Source organism: Geotrypetes seraphini, chromosome 11 (assembly GCF_902459505.1).
Source record: "Geotrypetes seraphini chromosome 11, aGeoSer1.1, whole genome shotgun sequence".
NCBI lineage: Eukaryota > Metazoa > Chordata > Amphibia > Gymnophiona > Dermophiidae > Geotrypetes > Geotrypetes seraphini.
The window spans coordinates 1,467,521-1,491,924 of record NC_047094.1 but is presented as its reverse complement, the minus strand read 5'-3'; the positions used below and the strand labels follow the sequence as shown (position 1 = coordinate 1,491,924).

Here is a 24,404-nt window from a genome sequence, read left to right as displayed (position 1 = left end):
ATAGTGTGCAAACTCATGGAAACACTAATTAAAAGCAAATTGGACACGATCTTGAATGAAGGGAATTTTCGGGATCCCAGTCAGCATGGATTCACCAAGGGTAGGTCCTGCCAATCCAATCTCATCAGCTTCTTTGACTGGGTAACAAGAAAGTTGGACTTGGGAGAGTCTTTGGACGTCATGTACCTGGACTTCAGTAAAGCTTTTGACAGTGTCCCACACCGCAGGCTGCTAAGCAAGATGGAATCGATGGGGTTAGGAGAGACACTAACTGCATGGGTCAATGAATGGCTGAGTGGCAGACTTCCAGGGTGGTGGTTAATGGTACCCTCTCTAAAACATTGGAGGTGACCAGTGGAGTGCCGCAGGGCTCGGTCCTGGGTCCACTCCTTTTCAACATATTCATAGGGGATCTGACTCAAGGGCTTCAAGGTAAAATAACACTATTCGCCGATGACGCCAAACTATGTAATATAGTAAGTGAATGCAGTTTACAGAATTATATGGTGCAGGACCTGCTTACATTGGAAAGTTGGTCCTCAACCTGGCAGCTAGGCTTCAATGCTAAGAAATGTAAGGTCATGCACCTCGGAAGCGGAAATCCATGCAGGACGTACTTCTTGAACGGAGAAACTTTAACTAGGACTTAAGCAGAACGAGATTTAGGAGTAATCATCAGTGCAGACATGAAAACTGCCAATCAAGTGGAGAAGGCTTCACCTAAGGCAAGGCAGATATTGGGTTGTATCAATAGAAGTTTCGTCAGCCGAAAGCCTGAAGTCATAATGCCGTTGTACAGGGCCATGGTGAGACCTCAGCTGGAGTACTGTGTGCAATTCTGGAGGCCACATTACAGTAAAGATGTGCGCAGAATTGAATCGGTTCAGTGGAAGGTTACCAGGATGATCTCGGGGCTCAAGGGTCTCTCGTACGAAAAGAGACTGAACAAATTGCAGCTCTACACTCTCGAGGAACATAGGGAGAGGGGAGACATGATCGAAACATTTAAGTACCTCACGGGACGTGTCGAAGTGGAAGATGATATTTTCTTTCTCAAGGGACCCTCAAGGGACAAGAGGACACCCGCTCAAACTCAGGGGCGGAAAGTTTCATGGCGACACCAGAAGGTATTTCTTCACAGAGAGAGTGGTTGATCATTGGAACAAGCTTCCAGTGCAGGTGATCGAGGCAGACAGCGTGCCAGACTTTAAGAATAAATGGGATACCCATGTGGAATCTCTACGAGGGTCAAGATAAGGAAATTGGGTCATTAGGGCATAGACAGGGAATGGGTAAGCAGAGTGGGCAGACTTGATGGGCTGTAGCCCTTTTCTGTCGTCATCTTCTATGTTTCTATGTCCGCTGAACATTCTTCACTCTGGCTATGTGAGAGGCTGAGATGTCCTGAAGGTGGGACTCTGCCCAGAGCATGAGCAGAGCCGCCTCCTGTGCTACCCGAGTGCTCTTGGTGCCTCCCTGATGATTGACATAAGCCACCGCCATGGCATTGTCCAACAGAACTCTGACTGACTTGCCCGACAAGAAGGATTGGAAGGCTAACATGGCCAGACGGATGGCTCTGGTCTCCAACAAATTGATCGACCATGACGCCTCCTCTGTGGACCAGGTGCCTTGAGCTAAGTGACCTAGACACTGAGCCCCCCAACCGAGGAGACTGGCATCCGTGAGAAGCACCGTCCACTGTGGTTGATCCAGACTCGCCTCCTTGAACAAGAGGAGAGGTCTGGAATCACCAACGAAGACTGCAGCGCACCAAGCCTTGCAGAGGAACAGGGAGATCCAAACTGTGCCTCTGGGGCGACCACTTACGGAGCAGAGCAAACTGAAGAGGACGCATGTGGGCCGGCGCCCACCTCACCACATCTAGGGAAGCCACCCGCGACCCCAAGGCTTGGAGGAAATCCTGCGCCCGAGGAGGTGAATCTGAGATTGCAATTTGTTTACCCGGGACTCTGGAAGGAAGACCTTTCCCAAGGTACTCCAGATGCTGAGATGGGACCAACCGATTCTTGAAAAGGTTGACCACCCAGCCCAGTGACTGGAGAAACTCCACCATCCGAGCCATAACCCGGGTGCTCTCCTGCAACGACTTTGCCCAAATCAACCAGTCGTCCAAGTAGGGATGCACCAGAATGCCCTCTGACTGCAAGGCTGCCGCAATGACCACCATAACCTTGGTGAACGTCAGAGAAGCCGTGGCCAGATCAAAGGGAAGTGCACAGAACTGAGAGTGCTGACCCAAAATTGCAAAGCAAAGGAAGCACTGATGGAAGACCCGAATGGGAACATGCAAGTAGGCCTCCGTCAGATCGAGAGAAGGAAGGAATTCCCCCGGTTTTAACGCCAGAATGACAGAGCGCAGTGTTTCCATGCGAAAAGAGGGAATTTGAAGAGTCCTGTTGACCCCTTTTAAATCTAGGATGGGCCGAAAGGTCCCCTCCTTCTTGGGCACCACAAAGTAAATGGTGTACCTGCCGGAGCCGCACTTCTGAGAGGGCACTGGAACAACTGCTTTGAGATCTAGAAAGCGCTGAAGGGTCTGGTGAAAAGCCTGCGTCTTCCATTCCGCCTGACATGGAGAGGCTAGAAAATGATCTGGCAGAGAGCGGGCAAACTCCAGAGCATAACTGACCTGCACCACCTTGAGGACCAACTGATTGGATATGATCTCGGCCCACTTGGGAAAAAAGTCGCGCAGCCAGGCACCCACCGGAACCAAAGGGGGCACCGGCAACAGGTCATTGTGCTGGACGGGCAGCAGGGGAACCGGTGGAGGGATTCTGAGCCCCCTGACGAGGCCCCCGATAGGACTGCATGCGCTGAGAAAACCGACACCGGGAAAACCCTGAAGCCTGGAAAGTAGCAGCCCCACGCCCAGAGTGATACTTGCAGAACTCCTGTAGACGCCCATGGAGAGTGCCACCCCGAGACCTCAGGCAGGCAGGGCACCTTAGAGTCCATCAGAGTCTGAACCAACTTATCTAAGTCCTCTCCAAACAAAAAAAAAAAAACCCCAAAAGGGAAATTTGGTAAGCTTAATTTTGGACGTGGCATCCGCCAACTAAACCTGAAGCCACAAGGTACGGCATGTGGCCACTCCAAAAGCCATAGACTTAGCCGACGTCCGCACCAAGTCATAGAGAGCATCCGAGAGGAACGAGGCAGCCATCTCAATGTTTGCCACCTCCTGATCCACTAAGGACCAGTCATCAGACTCACGATCCAGGATACGCTCGGCACACTGAAACACGGAAGAAGCCATCAGCCCCCCCACAAATAGTCGCCTGGACCCCCAAGGCAGAGACAGCAAAATTCTGCTTAAGAATGGTCTCCAACGTACGCTCCTCAGGGTCCCGTAAGGCAGATCCGCCCTCAACAGGCACAGTATGCCACTTAGAAATCGCCGAGACCACCGTGTCCACCACTGGCGACTTTAAAGTAGCCTCCGGGATGGGATACAAACGAGCCATGGCGCACGCTAACCGAAACGGTGCCTCCAGCGTATTCCACTGCACCAGTACAATATGCCGAATATCCCGATGCATAGGAAAAGAGCGCGAAACAGTACGGATCCCCCTAAGAAGACGGTCCCCCACACAAGGGGTCTCCGGTGGCGCTCCTGCAAAACGCAGCACCGATGAGACCTGCTGAATCAGGTCTGGTAGCTCAACCCTCTGAAAATGGCAAACCATGGATGCCTTGTCGCCGGAAACCTAACACCCCACCGCCGTCCCCTTGGGAGGATCCTGGAATTCCTAAAAAGGGTCCAGGTCCTCATCCAGGCCAACACACTCTTCTGACCACCAATCAGCAACCCAAGCCACCTGTAAGCGCTTGGACGAGGGAGGAGGATGAGGAGACGTCAAAGGAGAAGAGGGAGGCAAAGCCAGAGGGGGTGCGGAGGGAACTCCTCCCCCCCCAAAAAAACCCCTGGGTACACATGGGAACCCCAGACGCCTGAATAGGCTCTGCAAAAAGAAAAAATTAAATCAGGGGAAAAATACCCCAGGGGACCCAGCTGAAACCTGCCCCCATTTTTCCAATATAGGGGGAAGGTCACCTGAGGTTGCAGACAAAATGGAGGGGCCTGTCTATGAAAATGGCAAAGATCCCGCCAAAAATAATCCCTCCAGGGCCTGTAGTGGCTGGGAAGCCTGATCTAACCCAGCCACTAAAACAGGCAAGCTGGCATCAGCTGTTAACAAAAATCAGCTGAGAGGGAATCCCTCTGGGGGCAGTGGGGGAAGACCGGGCTTCCCCATTGCTCCCTGTCGACTCGCGAGGCACTAAGGCCGGGGAACCCTGGATACCTGCAGCCGCTGCCGACGGAGCTCCACGACTGCACCGGCCCGAACAGCTGTTTTCAGGCCGGCTGCTAGTGCCTTGCGTCTGGACCAAATTGTGCACCTCTCCCCCTGAAAAGTGCTCAATTGCTCCATACGCGACCTAGCTAGAATAAAAGTGCCGGTTAGTCAAAAAATACAGTAATTTACAGCATAGTTAAAGAGAAAGCAACCCTTCAGACCAGCACTACCTCAGGATTTTGTTTTTTACGAGGTTTTTTTTCTTACAGAACAGACTCCTCAGGCTCTCAAAGCAATATGGTTTGCTTGAATTAGGGGGCAAGGCTTACTGCTGAGGCTCCTCTAAAAAAATGTGGGGAGGTGGAGGAAATGGGGGGAGGGACCCAGCACGAGACCTGCAAGGTTTGACACCCCTGAGGTCGGACGGACCCCCAAACAGAGCCCACCCAAGTTCAATCCGGCCAAAAACGGGGACTAGAAACCCTAAAAAAATTCCAATAGCCCTACCAAGGGAGATGGGTACAGCTCACTCACATCTGCTGGAGACTGAAAGAAGACTTATAGGAATAGGGGAAGTTATCTCTTATGTACTATTCCAGTTTTTTTTCAGTCTCCACCTGCTGGTCATGATGAGATATATACCCACTTGTAAGATTAACCACTACCGGTCTGGACATACTGAAGTAAAAGGCTGCTTACTTTACCTCACTGGGGATCCGCCGTGAAGAAAAAAAACCCAAAAATAAAACTCTCAAAATTACATTGTAACTTCCAAAGCAAATAACTTTTTATTCTAGTAATTAGTATTATAGCAGCATTTGTCAAATCAGAAATAAATCAGTTTGGACATATACAATGGTGAGAAAAAACCTCATACAAACAGTGCCAGCATATTTTTGTAAGTATGGGCAGCTTCTCTAAAGACACTCTGCCAGAGCATGGGGGTTTTATACAGAAGGTGTCATAGTCTTAGACAATTCCCCTGGCTGTGAATATGTATCACCCTACTGGAGAGACCAACTGCCTATCTAACCCTCTCCTAGTCTATGCCTCCATTCTTCCCTGGGGGGCCCTAGACAGGCATAGCTTCTGGAACTTTCTTCTTCTTGAAGTTTCCATTCTTCACACGGGTACATCAGTATCAGTGCCTCAGCACATTAGCCTGGCATCACTTTATCAGTTCTTAGGTTCCCGGATGGAGTGTTCTGCTGACTTGCATTTTCTTTCAGCGCTGTCAAATAGCTCATTGTCTTTCCAGCACTGGTTGGTGTCCTTGAGAAACTTCACAGCAAGAAATCCACACACTCACATGCCACACATTAGCATCTCAGCATCTGAACTGAAACCAGTTTGTACAAGCCCCTGACTTTAGCAACTGTAAAAGTCTCCCATAGGCTCCTGTCATCTATCTCAATACATATAAACATTCACTACCACTCACCAGCAAAGGTAATGCGAGGACTGGATGTTCAAAAGAGCTTCCCTGATGCATCTTTCTGGGGCGAAACATAACATTATGTCAGAAACTATTTTTTGAAGGAACCAGAAGCAATGAAAAAAGAAAAGTTTATTTATAGCAATTAAATGATTAAGGATTAGAGAAGGGTTTTAAAAAGAATGCGAACATGAGGATCTGTTCTTTAGGCAGGGGGGATAGAAGGGACTGGAGCAGAAACGGCTGAAGGAGGGTTAACTGAGCTCTGGGAGACCTAATCCATCCGTGGCACTATCAGTTGACAATATCTTGTGAGGCAAGTGCTTACCACAACAGCCACACCCTGGTGGATGAGAGATTTGGAGGCATAGAAGCCTAATGCATGCTTCCCCACATATAACGCTGGCCTGGAAAACAAACAGAAGCAGTATGGGGAAAGGGGAGTTTCTCTAGTACAATCAAAGTGGGTTCTACATGTCTTCATTTGGGTGCAGTTTGAAAGCAAGTCATTGCAGCCATGCACTCAAGGAGTCTTTCTCCTAGTAGCGTGTCAGTTCTTTTCAGCCCTGTCTTTTGCATATAGTTTTTTTGTTGGTTTAATTATTTTTAGCATGATGCTGGTAGCCTCGATTTCAATAGCATGATCATATCAGCAACATTGTGAAAATCACCTTTTATAGATTACGTAAAATTCGTTCTATCTCGAAATTTCTCTGTGCTAAATCACTCACTATTTTGATTCACTCCTTGGTGATTTCTAAACTTGATTACTGCAATTCTTTATTCAAAGGAATTGCACAATATGAAATAAAACGATTACAAATTATCCAGAATACAGCTATAAAATTAATAAATAACTCTAAAAAATTTGATCATGTAACACCACTTCTCAAAGAGGCTCATTGGCTTCCTGTTAACTACAGAATCACTTATAAGCTATGTTTAATTATCTTTAAAACTTTAATTAATAAGACCCCTGCTTTTTTATATAGATTGCTGATTCCATACTCTGCAAAGAGAATTTTACGTTCTAGTGAACAAAATCTGCTATCGATCCCATCTTTAAAAATTATTAATACAAGAAGACAACTTATTTTTTCTTGTACGGCACCTCAAACATGGAACGCCCTCCCTATTTCTTTACGGGAGGAGAAAGACCTTGGAAAGTTTAAAATTGAGTTAAAAACTTTTCTTTTTAAAGATGCTTTTTCTACATAATTTTATATTTCATGAATTAATCATTTGGTTGAACATGTTTTAATTACTGTATATCCTGTTCGTATATGCCCTTAATGTTTCTTCTTTATTTTAAAATCATATTTCATCCCTCCCTTCCTAGTGTTTTATATTGTTTAAATTTAGAATATTTTAGCCAGTATTTAAATTGTATGTATTATGTATTGCATTATTATTGTTCTTTGATTTTATATTGTAAATTTTAAATGTAAATCGCTTAGAATATCCGATTAAGCGATTTATCAAGTCCCATAATAAACTTGAAACTTGAAACTTGAATAGTTTATGGTTCTCACATTGAGAACTGTTTTTGTAAACAAAAAAAAGGTTGCCCCAATATTTGTTATATTAAGCAGGTAGGTTGGCTATTTTGTACATGTTTTTGGTATTGACTGTTGGTTTTTATTAGTGCCCAGCTATTGTGATTACAGACATGGTTAACATACATAATATACAGTTAACGGTTACAATTTTCCATAGTTACAGAACAAGTTTTTATTTTAACTTGATACATACTAGGGATCTAATACCAATATACAATTTACAGGTTGCAATTTGTCATAGTTACAGTAATTCATAGCCGCTTAAACCCTAGTGCAAGACTCTGGTGAGACCTCATTTAGAATATTGTGTACACCTTCAAAAAGATATAAACAGGATGGAGTTGGTCCAGAGGAAGGCTACTAAAATGGTCAGAGGTCTTCATCAAAAAGCAAGTGAGGACAGACTTCAAGGTCTCAATATATACTGTATACTTTGGAGGAAAGACAGGAAAGGGGTGATATGACAGAAATGTTTAAATACCTATATGGCATAAATGCACATACATTGAGTCTCTTTCATTTGAAAGGAAGCTCCAGAATGAGAGGGCATAGGATGAAGGTGAAAGGGGATAGATTCAGAAGTAACCTCAGAAAATACTATTGGTGGAAGTGGTGGAGATGAAGAATGCATTTGAATTCAATAAAGCTTGGGACTAGTCCGTTGGCTCTCTGAAGGAGTGGAGGGAATAGTAGATAGGATGATTAGGCAGATTAAATAAAGGCCACATGACCTATCTGCCTTCACCAACTTAACCGGATATGTTAGCTGGTTCCGCATAAACCAGTTATTCAAGCCAAAGCCAGGACATTGGCCTGGCATTAAATATTTGGGAATAACACCAGCAACAGAATATTTACCTCTATGAGTCTTCAAACAGGTCGTGATCTACTTTTTCCGGCCAAAAGTGTTGGTGATCTACCACCATGAAAATTAAGTTTCAAATTAAATTTTAACCCAATAAAGTTGGAGGATTTCCCCCCACCCATTTTTAATGAACCTTCTGTCATTTACTTAGATGTGATCAGCTGTTAAGTAAATTAAGCAAAAACAAAACAGACAGATGAAGATCCAGTTTTATTGAGTTTTATTGAGTAATAACTTTCTGTAACTGACTTAATAACTAACTTTTATTGAGTAATTTGTGTTAAATTTAGGTTGAGTATTGATCCAGGCTGATCTTGCACAATCTTTAATATTTCGCTCTTGCTCATTAGTGAGATATCTGAGCCTGAGCCTTTTTGAAGTTGGGTGAATATTGCGTGAGGGTCAGTCTCAGGGAATCCTGGAGATGTTCATCTGTCATGTTGGAACGTTGTGAACTCTGTCATTTTCAGATGGGAAAACACAGATTCACACAAATAAGTTGAACCGAAACAGGAGTGTACAGCTTCTGATCTGGCTCTTTGGGTTTAAATGAGCCTGGGGGGTGGCAGCCTATTAAAAATGGAAAGGTATTTGGTGGTATGGGCGAACATGAAATTAAAAAAAAAAATAGCCACTAAACTTTCTTACCATTGTTTAAAGGATTTTAATAGTCAAGGAGAATATAAGATAAGATAAGGACTTAATCCAAGAGCAGGTGAGAAAGTTTTATGAGTGGATATATAAAACCAAAATTGGATCAACCAGAATACAAAACCAGTTGGACAAAGATGGGATAAAATATAAAATATTGATCTGAGAAAATATCTGTGCTGTGGACATTGAAGAGAAACAGGAAAAGAGCAGGAATTCATCTTGGGGCATTAGAATTGATTGATAAGCTCTGTTGATGGCTAGAGAAGATACAAACCAGATGCCCGCAGCCTAATTTCACAGAGGCTCATTGTTCAATTTGTGCCCAGTCTGGTCTAGGGGGGGTTATACTCCAGAGACCATGGGCAGACATAGATTGGCCTTTGACCTGGTTGCTATAGAGATGGATTTTTCTTCTTACTCTGGGCTACAGGGATCACATTCCAAGGGGCCCTCTTTTTTGCAGAGTAAAGTTAGAAACGCTAATTAGATACACCTATGCCCACCAAGTCAGTATTTTATGTTGCATGTTATGTCTATACTGTAATCTAACCCCATTGTCTATACTGTGAATGCTGTAGAGTCTATATTTCTCACCAAAGTATGTCCTAACCATACTATGAATGTACTCTTGTAACCCATTCTGGGTTCCTTTGGGAGGATGGGCTAAATAAATGAATAAATAAATGTATGCATATAAGTATATGACTCAATTTTTAGTAAGCTATTAAAATATAAATTAGTACTTAGATATGTAGGAACTTTCATTTAAATGCCTTAGATTAGAATGTAGCTACCTCAAAAATGTATCAGAGGACTTATCTAGGAAAAGTTAGATTTCTTTGGAGTTGGTTAGCCACTCCCCTTTTTCACTGTGAGACAAAGGACTTTTCAATGCATGCTGGAAACTCACTCAGTACCATGCAAGAGGAGCAGAGGGTATTTTAAGGAACACAGAAAAGAGAGATGATTTATAGCTATGTGCATGAATATTTTTCTTTGTAAGCATGAGTTGTTTCTTCTGTATTTTTCTTTATTATGATTTAAGCTAGTACTAGAATGTAACTTTTAGGAATTCTTTTGTAAGGGGGAAAAACCACGCCCCCCCCCCCCCGTGTGAATGTATAGAAGGGAGCCTAATATGGTATCAAATATTTTTGACCAATTATATGCAGGTAGAAGAATGTCGTATATTAGGTATATAAGTAAACGCAGCAGAACAGCATTTGAGACTGTTATTCAGAAAATCTGCATTTACACTTCTGACTGTAACGTGTCTCCATTGTACAAATGCCTTTTGAAACAATATTACTGTTAATTTTTAACAAACAATATTTGATTGGAAATATTTGTACAATTATCATTATTCCAGAGCATCTAAGATCAGAGTTAGAAGATAACTCTGTTCACTTCACTGCATCTTCTCAAGTTGGGAAATTTGTCTCTAGGCACTAGCTTCCAAAACAATTCTTGCACAGCACGGATCTTGAGAAAAATGTCATTTTTAAGGGTTAATATTTTGTTTTCAAGAGATGGCTTGTTCAATGAGTAATTTTTACTGACAGCAGCTGCAGTTTCTTTAATGTCCACATCTACTTTGAATGGGTATGACAAGTACTCCACAACTGTTCCAATTTTTTGGAAGTCACAGAATCTATTTTCGAATTCCTGGGTAACAGAACAGATTTCTGTCACATAGGGCTCCTTTTACTAAGCTGTGGTAGCGTTTTTAGCGCACGCTAACCCCTGCATTACGCGGAAAAACTAACGCTAGCTCTATGCAGGTGTTAGTGTCTAGCAAGTGCGGCATTGTAGCGTGCGCTAAAAACGCTAGTGCAGCTTAGTAAAAGGAATCCATACTTCTCGTTCTGAAAAACAAAATTTGGATATTGTCCCAGATGGTCCTGCGTATTAGGAAAATGATCAAAAGTGTTGTTTGCAAAGTCAGTCATCATTAGCTCAAATTTGCTCTTGTTTATATCACTTAGTTCACCTGTAAAGTCAGCGAGAAATGCCAGATCACATAACCACTCTTCATCATTCAACTCTGCAACATCTTGCATCTCCCCTCTCCTTCAAAAAACTTTTTATTTCATTCAACAAATTACAAAATCTTTGCAGATATTTGTGCCTACTTAGCCACCTTATATCTGCGTGCAAAATGATTTCCGCTGGCCCTTCATCAAGAGTAAGATTGAAAAGCCATCTTTGAAGTGATCTTCCACAAACTGAATTTACAATTTTGAAAGTGATATCCATGACAATCTTTGTATTGAGTCTCTTGCTTGCCAAAACTTGCTGGTGAATGATGCAGTGGTAAGAAAGGAAATCTGGGAAGTGATCATGCTGTCTACAGAGAGCTATGAAACCCTTAACCTCACCTGTCATTGCTCTTGTTCCATCAGTAGTGATGGAAACAAGTCTATGCAATGGAAGATTACACTTTGTCACAAAAGAATGGAACGAACTGAATATTTCCTGACCGGTAGTTCTCCCTTTTAAAGAAATCATTCCAAGTAGTTTTTCTTTAACACTGAAGTCCTCAAAAACCATTCGGATAAAGACTAGTAACTGGGCTATGCCTCTTATGTCTGTAGATTCATCCAGTTGGAGTGAGAAAGCAACACAATTTGAAAATCCTCCAACAATTGTTCAGTTGTGTCTCCATACATCTTTTCTATTCGCCGCACAACGGTGTTTCTTGACAATTGTACATCTTGAGCAGCTATCTTTCTTATTTTTAAATTCTTCAAATAGATTGTCAGCTGCTTCAAGAAAACAATCTTTTACAAATTCCTCTTCAGTGAAAGGTTTGCATTTCTTTGTAATCAGTTTGCTGACCTTGAAGGATGTTATGGTTGCATTGATCGAATGTGACCTTGGCTTTGTCATCAACTGTTGCTGAGTATCCAATTTCAATTTAAGTTCTTTGAGCTTCAGTTTACGAATTTCACTTTTGGGTGGAAAATCAGCATCAAACGTATTGTTATGAAGAGCCTTATTATGATGTTCCAGATTACCCTTTTTTGGCAAGGATACTGAGGCATTACAAATTAGACAATACCACCTGTCTTTCACCATGACGAAGAAGTAGTCCATTTCCTATCCATCATGAAAGTGGTAGGTTTTGCTCTTCTTTGGAACACTCATGTTATACTGGGATGGCTGGATATAAGAAGGCCAAATCTGCTAAGTTTGTATAAACACTGGCTGAATCTGGTCCAAAATTGTCACTGTCCCAAAGCATTAAAAATCAACAGGAACTGAAGACCTCTGGATGATGTGCAGATGAGAGTTTATTCCACTCTACTGGGCCCACACATGAAAATGTTGCCACCCTCATGGTTTGCAACCGCAACTCCTTTCTAGATGGTATCACCAAATCACCGTTACCAGCAGACCGTAATTTTACGAGTGAATTCTGGTATGCGATTACCTCCAACAGGTACCATGGTGACAATCTATGTATAGCTAAATAGGTTAACAACAACAATTTATACCTCACTATGTATTCTACCTTAAGCCAATACAGCTTAATGTAAAACTCAGATACGTGATCACACCTTGATAACCTAAATAAAGTGCGACTGACAGAATTCTGTGCAACCTATAATGCTGTTAATACAGTGGACGGACCACTCAGTAGCACCTATAGAAAATGATTAGTAGCAGTCGCAGAACCTATGAGGAAGGGGTTCTGTAGGCTGCAACTCCTAGCTAATCTCATTTATCAAAAGAGGTCTTTACCCAGTACCTGTGTTTCTTCTCCTCATTCAAGAAAGCTGGGGGTTGGCCATCTTGAGCAGAATGAAGAGTACAGAATTGAGGTAGACTCACAAGAGCTGCGTTTTCATGCTGGAGAGATCCTTCACAGACTGGTAATTCCACTTCATCATCCGAATATCTTGCGAGTTGAAGGTCAGGTATCTCAGGGTTTCCATGGCCATGTTTAGGTGGGGGATCTTGTGTAGGCTGTCCTGATGCCATAGGAAAATATCCACCACAGGTGAGCCGTAGTTCTGCATCCAGATAACCTCGCCATTCCCACTGTCTGCTGTTACAACCAGCCCATCACCATCTGAAGCAAAGTGTACCATTTCTACGTAAAACATAAAAAGAAAATGTCTTACCAAAGCAACCTGCTGCCTCCTGTCAATCCACTGTTTCCACCTCCCTATCCATGCACCACAGGACAAACAAAGCAATACTAGTGCAGACAGAGAAAATTGATGCAAACTGAAACTTGTATTGTGTTGGTACCTCACACTCCCATTTCACTAAGATGATTTGGAGAAATATATAAAGCAAACACTTCAGTGATTCCCACATTTCTTTGCTACCTTAAATCAGGAACATGTACCGTATTTTTCGCTCCATAAGACGCACCTAACCATAAGACGCACCCTAGATTTAGAGGAGGAAAACAAGAAAAAACCCCATTCTGAACCAAATTCTCTCTGCCAGGCTCTGCACCCAACACCACACTCCTTGCCAAGCTCTGCACCTTGTCTCCCCTCCCTGCCTACCTGTCCCCTGTCCCTACCTTGGGAGAAGAGGTTTGGGGGGGAGCTTGCCTGCCCTGTCCCTGCCAGCCACTAGCCCACCAGAGGGGGGACAGGGTACAGAGCCTGGCAGGGAGGGGAGACAAGGTGCAGAGCTTGGCAAGGAGTGTGGGGTTGGGTGCAGAGCATGGCAGAGAGAATTTGGTTCAGAATGGGTTTTTTTCTTGTTTTCCTCCTCTAAATCTAGGGTGCGTCTTATGGTTAGGTGCGTCTTATGGAGTGAAATATACAGTACATGTTCCTGACCCCAAAAGCCTACAATTTAACTAGAAACCTAAGGCAGTGGGAGAAAAGTGAGCCTTGCCCAAAGTCAGCAGCAGAAACAGAATTTGAACCTATTGATCTGATCATTGGTCACTATTTGGTGCTATTTATTTATTCAATTATTTAACCCATCCTCCCAAAGGAACCCAGAATGGGTTACAAAGTACATCCACAATATAATCAAGATAGGACAGAGATGACATAATTTACAATATACAGTAGACATGAAAACAAAACATATACAGTACACTAAGCAGCATCTGGTGAGATTAGGTGGCGTAGGTGCGTTGACTCTGAATGGCATTTCTGGTGTAGACTGTTTCTGAGTCTGGTAATGCTGTATGAGTCATAGAGATCAAGTGAAGAATCTTAACAAAAGAGAAAGAAGATCAGAGAAACCAAATTCAAGTCAATTGGCTTCCAGAAAGGATGCTTGGGAAAAGGAGCCAGCATGAGGGAAGCTACTTAGCTGGAAGAGGAGTTCTTCTAGGACAGCAATGGGCAATAGCACTACATATAGAGCTCAGGCTCTCTGAGCTTTCTATGTCATTGTGCAAAGCCAACCCCTGTTATAGATAAGAAATATGGCTTTCTCTTAAGTTGAAATCCCTTACAGGGCTGACTTAAAAACAAAACACAGCATGCCAACGAGCAAATATGATTGTTAGCAACCTGCATCTTCAGAATTTAGACAAAGTGAAAAATAAATGGACCCCATTTTGGAGAGATAAGAGTTAGATCCTGAACCTCAAAGACATTCCAAAAAGCAGCTTAATCAAAGGTCCTATTCTATCAAAAATCCCTCTCTGAATGCAATGGGACTTGAACACAGGGACAGAAGTTCACTGTACAGCTCTGTTCCTCACAACTCCGAGTGTGAGCTATTCAGTTAGACAAAGTGTACTAGGCTATGGCAGTCCGAAGAAACACTGGTTGGACTTTCCAAGTGCAAGGCTAAGATTCTTTTGCTGTCCAAGGTCTGAAAGGCCATTCACATTCATAGACATGCAACCTGGAGAAAAATGTTGGAAGGATGACTGGTTAAGGTGGAAATCTGGATATTACTTTACGCAGGAACTTTGCACTGCATGTGTAGAACCACACTGTCATAAAATTTTACATAGGTGGGAGACCTGCTTCGGTGAGAGGACCTGGTGCTAAGCTTTGGAGGATTCGGAGGAAGAGCTCCCACCTTGTGTGTTTGTGACTCCTATCATCAACTAAAAACACCTCGTGCCAAGTGGGGAATACCAGAAGATGTTTTTGAAGTACGCAGTGGCAATTCCTCCTGGACAGAGATATTCTTTCCGATCTGTGGTTTATATAATGGAATGAGTAAAGATCCAGGAGAAGGTATCTTAAGTCCTCTTCCTCACTTACTACTAACCACAGGTAGGAACTTGAGCTCCTTAGGAAGAGATTTCCCATTTTTATTTGAGAACTCCAAAGAATGTAGAGGTCAAGTTCCAGACAGAGAAATCTTAAAAGTAAAAGGCAAGAACTATCTTTTGGGACTACTGTACCTCTGATGTTGCTCCCACTGTACTTGTTGACAAAAGTGGATTATTGGCAACCCATAATTGAGATGATTCCTAGTAAAGCTGGTTGCCCTTTGCCTTTGAACCTACCAGGGGAGGGGATTAACCTTGAAAGGCGAGTAGTTGCAAAAAACAGGAGTTGGGGCAACAGTGGGGAATTATGAAAGACCAGACGAAAAGGACTGAACTGCTGGAAGCACCAAATAGTGCCTTGATGAAGGGCAATGTGATGCTTGCTGCTAAAACAGGAAAACTGGATAATGTGCAAAATAGTAATTCACATTTTTGGAACTTTCCTTACAGCTCTTTGTTGTCAGCTCAAGAAATGTTGAAACAGTATTTTATGGAAAATTAAACTGGGACCCCAAATCTCTTCCTGAGATAGAGAGGCTATATTTCAAGTACAATTAAGATTTCGATGTTGAACTTACCCCCTTTTAAATAGCGAACTAAACTAAGGGGACCACTAAAGAGAAGGAAACTTGACACCGAGATGACCCAACACAAAACCAAAAGCTTCATGGGGATAAAAACTCAAGCCTGATGAGCCTTGCAAAAAGATGGCTTGATGTGAGAAGTCCTTCACATGCGTGATGAGCTGTTTTAGAAAGCTCGGAGACTTTTGATGTCAGCCACTCATGTGAACATAAGAATTACCGCTGCTGGGTCAAACCAGTGGTCTATCATGCCCAGCAGTCCGCTCACAAGGTGGCCCTCTGGTCAAAGACCAACGCCCTAAATGAAACTAGTCCTCTAAATCCTACAGCATGAAAGATGATGAATGAGGGTTCACAGTCAAAAGCGCGCGCCGACAAAGGCGCGCCGAGACAACTGAGCGCAAGGCGGAAGCCCGCACCGAAGAAAAACAATGTTTTAAGGAGCTCCGACGGGGGATGTTGGTGGGGAACCCTCCCACTTTACTGAATTCAGATCGTGCCGGTACTGTGCGGCATTTGGGGGGTTGTAACCCCCCTCATTATACTGGAAACTTAACTTTTTCCTTGTTTTTTAGGGAAAAAGTGAAGTTTTCAGTATAATGTGGGGGGGGGGTTACAACCCCCCAAACCCCCCACAACGCCGGCGCGATTTGTATTCAGTAAAGTGGGTGGTTCCCCCTCACACACCCCGTCGGGGCCCTTTAAAACAGTGTTTTTCTTCAGCACGGGCTTCCGCCTTGCGCTCAGTTGTTTCGGCGCACCTTTGTCGGCGCGCGCTTTTGACCTGTCACCTGAATAAGAGGTAGAAAATGCAGCTCATGAAATCACAAAGGGAGGAAGGCAAGAAAGGAGATACTGTACACTAAAGAGACCTGAAAGGACAGGTACTCACTGTAGCCATGACTTTCATCAAAGAGTGGAGCAGAATAATCGTGATATGTGGCGTTCCAGTGCAGTTCACGAGACTTGGTGTCAAACATCATGATCATGTACTCTGCAAACGGAGGGAAACCATGTGAGACTTACAATTCTTTCACCACATTGCTCATTGTTAGTTGTGGGGATGTGCGGATTTCCTCGGAAGCCGTTTGCTTGTATGTGCATCTTCCCACATTATCAGCACATACGTGTATGTGTATGTGCACATGTCTACATGGCTTTGTCTATAGCCTTACTGGGTCTGACCAATGGTCCATCTAGCCCTGTATCCTGTTTCCAGTAGTGGCCAATCTAGGTCAAACACCTGGCAAAACCCCAAATAGTAGTAACATTCCATGCTACTGATCATGGGGCAAGCAGTGGCTTCCTCCATGTCTACCTCAAAAGCAGACTCTGGGCTTTTCCTCCAGGAACTTATCCAAACAGTCAGCACGCATCTCTTCTTCAAACTCAGAAACTGGGGGAGGGTTCTTCCTCCCCCAGCCCCAAGCCTGCAAACCGCTCCTGTGCAAAGGCAAAGCTGCTCTTCCCCTCCCTGCCCAGAACAGCATACATGCATGAGTTGTACTTGTGGGTCCATACACTCACTTGTCCGTGCAATATACAGAAGTGGAGCTGAAGGGCACAGACTATTCCTGGATTCGGTGGACAGAGTTGTTTGTTTCTCTCCGGATTCTGGATCTAGAACAAGCCAACTATCTTGCTTCTTTCCTGTAAGAATATATCTCTTCTTACATAAACACTCAAGGACATCCCTGCTATTCCTTCAATATTCAAGTCCATACCCTTTACTGTCCACACCACTTATAGCATAAAAGACTAACTATGGACACCTGAAACCATCCACTAGTGCCAGAGAACTTCAAAGCCACATTCAACACATGTAATGTTACAGAGACAAGACTAACTTTCACATACTAGAAATACAGTATATTATTATTCTCTATAGAGAGACATGTAATGTGAGACACACTGATACAAATTGTGACACTCTCCTGTCCTGGCGGATAACATACATTGTCCTCATACACATAAAGGATTCATACCTGTGTACAGGATTCCATCAGAACTGCGGCATGGAGAGGACTGAACTAATTCCGGGATGGTGAATGGAAGTTTCTACAAAACAGAATCAAAGACAGCATTTCAAGGGTTATTTTTCTTAGAAAATTAAATGCAGGCCACATGGCTTTGCAGAGCCTGCTACTCACCATTAACCCTTCCTTATTCTTCCCACCCAATATGTACAGGCTGCCATCACTGGGATCAGGGAGGAAAGATGGCCTAAAAAGATAAGAATACAAATTCAGTCTGGAGACATCAAATTCACCGCTCTTTAATAGAACATTTCTCAGGTGCAGATAAAGAGGGGTTGATTACCCTTCAAACACTACAAGAGAACATATTTTTTATACTGTTTTTTCACTCAACTTCCAACTAGGCTGTGGAATTTGTGAAAGCCATGATCATAGCTGAGTTTCAAACAGACTTAGATTTTTAGAGGAAAATCTTTAGCAGCCAGACTCATTCTTGGGTTTCTGCTGCTCTGAGGTCTGTTCTTCATCTATGTTGAGATGTAGGGTCTCAGCTGCCTGCCACTTTCTTGGGTCTTCATTTACAGTATAGGTTAGTCAGGTGCCTCACATGGCACTGTGTAAGACAGAAGTATTAGGGGTTAGTAGGGTGTCTCTCTCTGCTGAAGTAATTGGCTTAATCCTTAAATATCTGTGCAGCAAATCTGTTTGCTAAACATCTAGGATTTTCAAACAAAAGGATAGGTGAATACAAAAGCAATAGGAAACATCTGTAATAGAGAATGACACGGTGGCGGTTTACCCGCGGCCACCGCATTTTAGCCGCGGGTCACCGCCGAAAACGGGGAAGAAAACTAGCAGTCGCTGCGGCGACGGGGACAAGGCCATTCACCGCCCGCGGGGCGGTGAATGGGTCTTGTCCCCGCAGTGAGGCATGAAGGATCGCGCGGTCCCCGCAGCTCACACCCGCCTGCCCAATCGATTCTAGTGTTTAGCCAGCTCTCTCCCTTCTCCTCACCTTAGTTTGTAGATTTTCTTTTTCGGCGACCCGCACGCTATCAGAGAGCCGCGCACCCGCTGCTCCTCAGTTTCGATCTTCTGCTCTGACGCAACCGGAAACAGGAAGTTGCAGCAGAGCAGAAGATTGAACACTGAGCAGCCGCGCGTGTGCGGCTCTTTGGGAAAGCGTGCAGGTCGCTGAAAAAGAAAGCCTGCAAATTAAGGTGAGGAGAAGGGAGAGAGCTGGCTAAACACTAGGATCGATTGGGCAGGCGGGTGGGGGCTGCGAGGACCGTGCGATCGCTAGTGTTCCCGGCTCAGACTGTAAGGAGGGAGTGAAAGGGAAAAGGATTCTGGGCCAAGGTGATGAAAACGGAAAGAAAAACCCACAGCAGGAAAGAAAGGGAAGGACAGGCAGGTGAGCCAGATGCTAGAAGCAGGGGGGGGGAAGAAAGAGGGAAAAAAGCTAGATGGGGTTGAAAAGAAGAGACACACTGGTATGGAAGAGGAAGATAGGGGAAATCTGGACACAGGAAGGTAACAGAAAGAGGGGAAATTATGTGCATGGGGCATAGGGACAGAGACAAAAAGGGGACATGCCATGGGGATGGAATATGGACACAGGGGGGGGCAATGGCAGATACATAGGGGAGATATTAGAAAAGTATATAAAATCGTACCCATTTGAGGCTTTTATGTATGCAGCGGTGACGGTGACGGGGCGGTGAATGGGGTTGCAGTGGCGGTGACGGGGCGGTGAATGGGGTGGCAGTGGCGGTGACGGGGCGGTGAAGGGAATGGCGGTGACGGGGCGGTGCAGAGGATGGTGAGACGGGGACGGGGCGGTGACGGGGACCAATTTTTTCACCGTGTCATTCTCTAATCTGTAACTTAAATTTCTTCGGATCCATCGTAAGTTAATTTATCTTATTTTCTTAACTAGTATGGGATTATTGATCAAATTTCCATTTTGGACACAGAACAAGGATGTAACTTAAACACAATAAAACCCACAGGTCTTAATACCAGGGATGAATGGCATTTTCTTCTTTCTTGGAATCGGGTGTATTGTTTTAATTAGATGAAAATTTTTAAACACTGGCACCATATATAGAAGAACAAGCCAGTGTTTTATAGCAAGGACTGCAAATTCCAGATCAAGGGCCAAGTATTAATTTTTAATCCCACATCAATATTGAATTCGGGTTTTGATGGAATATAAAATCAAAGATTATATCTTAATTTATATTCAAATATAATCAATAGTCTGTTTTGAATAAAAGTTTTTCAACCATTTTTGAATATGATTGTAAATATTAACACGGCAGCAGTGAGCGTTTTGCCAATATTCCTGGAAATTCAATGCCAGGCCATGTTCAGGCTTTGGCATCAAATAGCCGGTTTACGCGACGCTGGCTAACTTATTCAGAACTAGAGTGGCCATGACCTGCCACATGAAGATGGGACTGTGTTTTATGCAGTTCCAGTCATGTGGCACTTAACCAGTCCATGCTGGCATTTGGAGACACTGACCACTCATTTTCAGCGGCATTAACCAGTTACGTGTCAGTGAAAATGAGTGGATAGCTCCAAACAAGCAATTTAACCAGTCAGAGGCCATTTCTGGTTAGTTAAATCATTTTGAATTTCGACCAGTATATTATCTTAGAAATATCAGCACCATCTTTTCACTATTTGAAGTGAATGACAGAGCACATGATGTGATATAAGTGGGACCATTTAAGTCCTGGTTTTATTTGGGGTTTTTTCTATTTTGTTGTTCTTTTTTTATTGGGAGATATAAATGTATTTATTTTTTTAATTTGGTTTCTTATAAGGTGATAGAAGTTGTAAAGCAGGGCTGCCCAAGTCCTGTCTTCGAGATCTACTGGCAGGCCAGGTTTTCAGGATATCCACAATGAATATGCATGAGAGAGATTTGCATACCAAGAAGGCAGTGCAAGCAAATCTCTCTCATGCATGTTCATTGTGGATATTCTGAAAACCTGGCCTGCCAGTAGATCTTGAGGACCGGACTTGGGCAACCCTGTTGTAAAGGATTTCAATCTCCTGGGCTCTTTTGTAAACAATGAAGCAACTAGAGGGAGGAAATACTCTGCAGAATAGCACTTGGGTTGCTCTTCAATGAAGGCTCTTGACAAAGGCAAGGAGGTAACACTCCTAACGAAGATCAGACTTGTCCACACACTCATTTTCTCAATGGCCAGTTACGGATGCAAAAGCTGGACACTACGGAAACAAGACAGAAAGAAGATTGACTCATTTGAGCTTTGGTGCTGGAGAAGGATTGTAGGCGTGCCATGGATCACCAGAAGAACTAACAAATCAATTCTGGAAGAGATCAAACTGGCTATGTCACTCGAAGCCCAAGTGATGAAGTTATGACTGTCTTATTTTGGTCACATCGGCAGAAGAGAGAGATTACTGGAAGAGGACATCATGTTTGGGAAGATTGAAGGAACCATAGGAGGGCGACCTGCAATCGGATGGCTGGGCACATTGAAAACAACCATGGAGATGATGCTGGAGGACTTTTCTGGACTAGTACAAAACCAATTTCTCTTTAGATCCACAATTCAACAAGTCGCTAGGACCTGAGCAACGAGTCGATGGCACCTAACAACAATTACATATACTGCCTGTAAGTCTGAAAGCTATCAAAGCAGTGTAGGTTCAGGTACAGTAGGTATGCTGTGTCCCTTGAGGGCTCACAATCTAACCCCCCCCCCACCTCTTTTATGATTATTTGGTTGTACTGGGATATTCCTGCTCTACTTTTACTGTGAAGCTCAGCTGTAGCTTACATACTGCATGTGATATACTCACTGTTCCTAGAACTGCACCAAGACATAAAAAGCATCAACTCAGCCCTCTCAACTAAGTTCCAAGCCCCCTCCAGTTTAAGGATCTTTGTCTTAACAATATGGATTCATATTGAATATCCATGGGGGGAGGGGGGGAACAAGACAACATCCATGGTCCTTACCAGATACTCAGACTTCAGGCCGAAGTCCACAGATGCTGCTATTGTTGACATCTTGAGTCAGAATCCCTGTCCCCTTCCCAGTAAAGACCCCACTACTGCATGTCACAGCCTAAAAAGAGAAAGAGAGAAGAGCAGAGAATCCAACTTACTCAGCCAAATGCACAGGAACCTGGATGACGGGGTCTGAAAGAGGGAAAGAAGTCTTTAATAAGACACAGAAATAAAGGCTGGTGACTGCAGCCAGGTTGCACACAAGCTTTGCCACGATACCAACTATGGATAATACTATTTTAGAAATTAATTAATTAGCTTGTAATCCAGTGTATTAGTCCTACAGCTGGGCTGCCCTCAGAGGTTCACATACTGTGTAATAGGTTTTATAGGATTTCAGGTCCATCCAGTGCAGGGGGAGTCAGGAAGAAAACAGCTCTTCCCAGATCTTCTGAGACAGACCCACAGCCACTATGTTTCTAGGGGGTCCTGCCTTGAACTTGCACTCCAGTAAAAGAATTAAAAAAAAAAACAAAACCCCAACAACTCATTCAAGGACAAATAAGTCATAACCTTGCCCCTGTATATTTCTATGGTGAAGCCGAAGCCAACATCACCAGCCTCTCCCCTGCATTATCAAAAAGGCAGCAGTTGAAATTTCTCTTTGCCCCACAGAGAAGCAATTGGCTTTAGCAATCATAATGCTACAAGCCTTATAGATGAAGGGATCAATCTGTCATGGGAACACACGAGATGATCTACCATTGCTCTATTTACACAATGTTGTCTATTTTAATATTTGCATTGATTATTTCCAACTTAGACTTTTGAGATAGTTAGGATATAACACATCACAAGGCTTTTATTTATTTTGTGAGAGGCATCATCAATGTTATAGAAAACACTAAAACAATGGCACCTACCTCATATACTCGAATATAAGTCGAGACCCCATTTTCCCCCCAAAAAGGAGGAAAATGGTTGACTTAAATATAGGACGGGGCTTAATATTCAAATGCCTTGCAGCCAGTGCCCCCTCCCTCAGTCCCTTCCCTGCCAGGCTCTGCACCCAGCCCCCTTCCCTCCCTGCCAGGCTCTGCACCCAGCTCTTCCTCCCTCCTTCACTGCCCTGTACCATCTCCCTCCCTCCCAATGCCCTGTAGTGATCCAGTGGTCCAGCAGTGGGCCGGGATATCAGGGATCCTCTGTCTCCCGTCCCAGCCAAATCCAACCCCCCCCCCCCCGCACTCCCTCCCAGCCTCGCGGTGGGCGAGACAGGAGGAATCCCTCTTGCCTCCTATGCCTGATGAAACTGACAACCACACCTCCCTCCTGCCTCCCCCACATACCTTTTGGGTCCCTGGTACCCAGCTGGATCATGAAGAAGGAGCGATCTTCCTGCCCTCCTCCTTCTCCTCCATTCTAGGCCACTGTCCCGTCCACCGCCGAGGAGTTGGGGTGTGTGTATGGGGTTTTGGATTCAGCCAGAACAGGAGACGGGGGGGGGGGGGATCCCTCAAGTCCAAGCCTACTGCTGGACCACCGGATCTTGTGGCAGGCCCTGTGAAGGCCCGCAATAGGTTTAGGAGGTGGGTGGGTAGGCGATGGCCCGAATATAAGCCGAGACCCCCATTTTGGGGCCATTTTTTGGCCCATAAATCTTGACTTATATTCGAGTATATATGGTAGATCCTTTTCCTGGGCAGTGACTCCTAATGTGAAACCCTGCATCACATAGCTATAGTTCGGGTTCCTCTTTCCCACATGCATCACTTTTGCAGTCTCTCACATTAAATGTCATTTGCCATTTCTTCTGCCTGTTATACCCCTGGCTCACCCTATTCCTACTTTTATGTTGAAAGATTTCTCTACAGTATCCTTAACATATGAACAGAGAGTTCTCGTATACCATCCTTTAATGTCCATTTGATGACTCCTGTTCTCTTGCTCACTGCATGCAGGTTCCCATCCAGTGTAGAGATGAAGAGCAGGGTCTCCGGAAGGTTCTCTGTGTGCTCAGCGCCACACTGAAAAACAGCATGTTAATCTTTACTGCTAAATGCCAACCGGGACAAGCAGCCAGCCACAGAACCACAACAGCCAGAAGAGCCATACGCTAGCTCAGTTAATGGAATGGGGTCATGAGTAGAAAACTCCTAGGATAGCCATAAACGGGGAAAGCCAAGAAAACCCCTTTCTTGAAGTGGAAGTAAAGACTCAAAAGCTTCATACTGCAGTAGTTTATTCAGCAAGACAGGCAATAAGTTTCAGATCCCCTTTAACAAAGATGGCCGAGTCATACTTCAGTTGGGGTAGTTTTGTACATACCATGACAGTAATGAACCTCAGTCTAAGCTAGGATAAGTGGTATGCGATCTCAGTCGTAAATGGAGCAAAATCTCTTGCCTACTTTAGGAAGGCCTAGTGGTCTAATGGATGTCAGCATTAGCGTGCTGGCATATCCAGAGTGAGGGGCTGTGGGATATATTAAAACAATCGGATCCAGGGAAATGTTAGTGAAGATAGCAACAGATGAGCAAGAGCCAAAGACCTTTTACTTAGAAAGCCACTACAAGCAGACTAAGTGACTCCTGAAAGACCAGTACTTTTTGCCCTGAAGATAGAAACATAGAAACATAGAAGATGACGGCAGAAAAGGGCTACAGCCCATCAAGTCTGCCCACTCTGCTTACCCACCCCCTGTCTATGCCCTAATGACCCAATTTCCTTATCTTGACCCTCGTAGGGATCCCACATGGGTATCCCATTTATTCTTAAAGTCTGGCATAAATGGGATA

General features: G+C 44.1%; 1 protein-coding gene across 4 annotated transcripts in view; it reads right to left on the bottom strand.

The window, feature by feature from the left end:
• Positions 1-24,404, bottom strand: part of ERN2 (endoplasmic reticulum to nucleus signaling 2) — a 74,838-nt gene that overhangs the window by 28,919 nt on the left and 21,515 nt on the right. For 3 of the 4 annotated variants that reach the window (XR_004541121.1, XM_033963764.1, XM_033963765.1), the window contains exons 2-9: positions 23,516-23,633; positions 21,765-21,798; positions 17,787-17,859; positions 17,622-17,694; positions 17,164-17,286; positions 16,529-16,630; positions 12,673-12,934; positions 6,089-6,167 (exon numbers count right to left, since the gene is read on the bottom strand). Coding sequence is in view for 3 of the 4 variants with exons in the window: in XM_033963764.1 (XP_033819655.1) it covers positions 6,089-6,167; positions 12,673-12,934; positions 16,529-16,630; positions 17,164-17,286; positions 17,622-17,694; positions 17,787-17,859; positions 21,765-21,798; positions 23,516-23,633 (864 nt within the window). In the remaining variant the exon portion in view is untranslated. Of the gene's footprint in view, positions 1-6,088; positions 6,168-12,672; positions 12,935-16,528; positions 16,631-17,163; positions 17,287-17,621; positions 17,695-17,786; positions 17,860-21,615; positions 21,725-21,764; positions 21,799-23,515; positions 23,634-24,404 lie in introns of all 4 variants that reach the window. The other variant, XM_033963766.1, reaches the window with a different exon arrangement.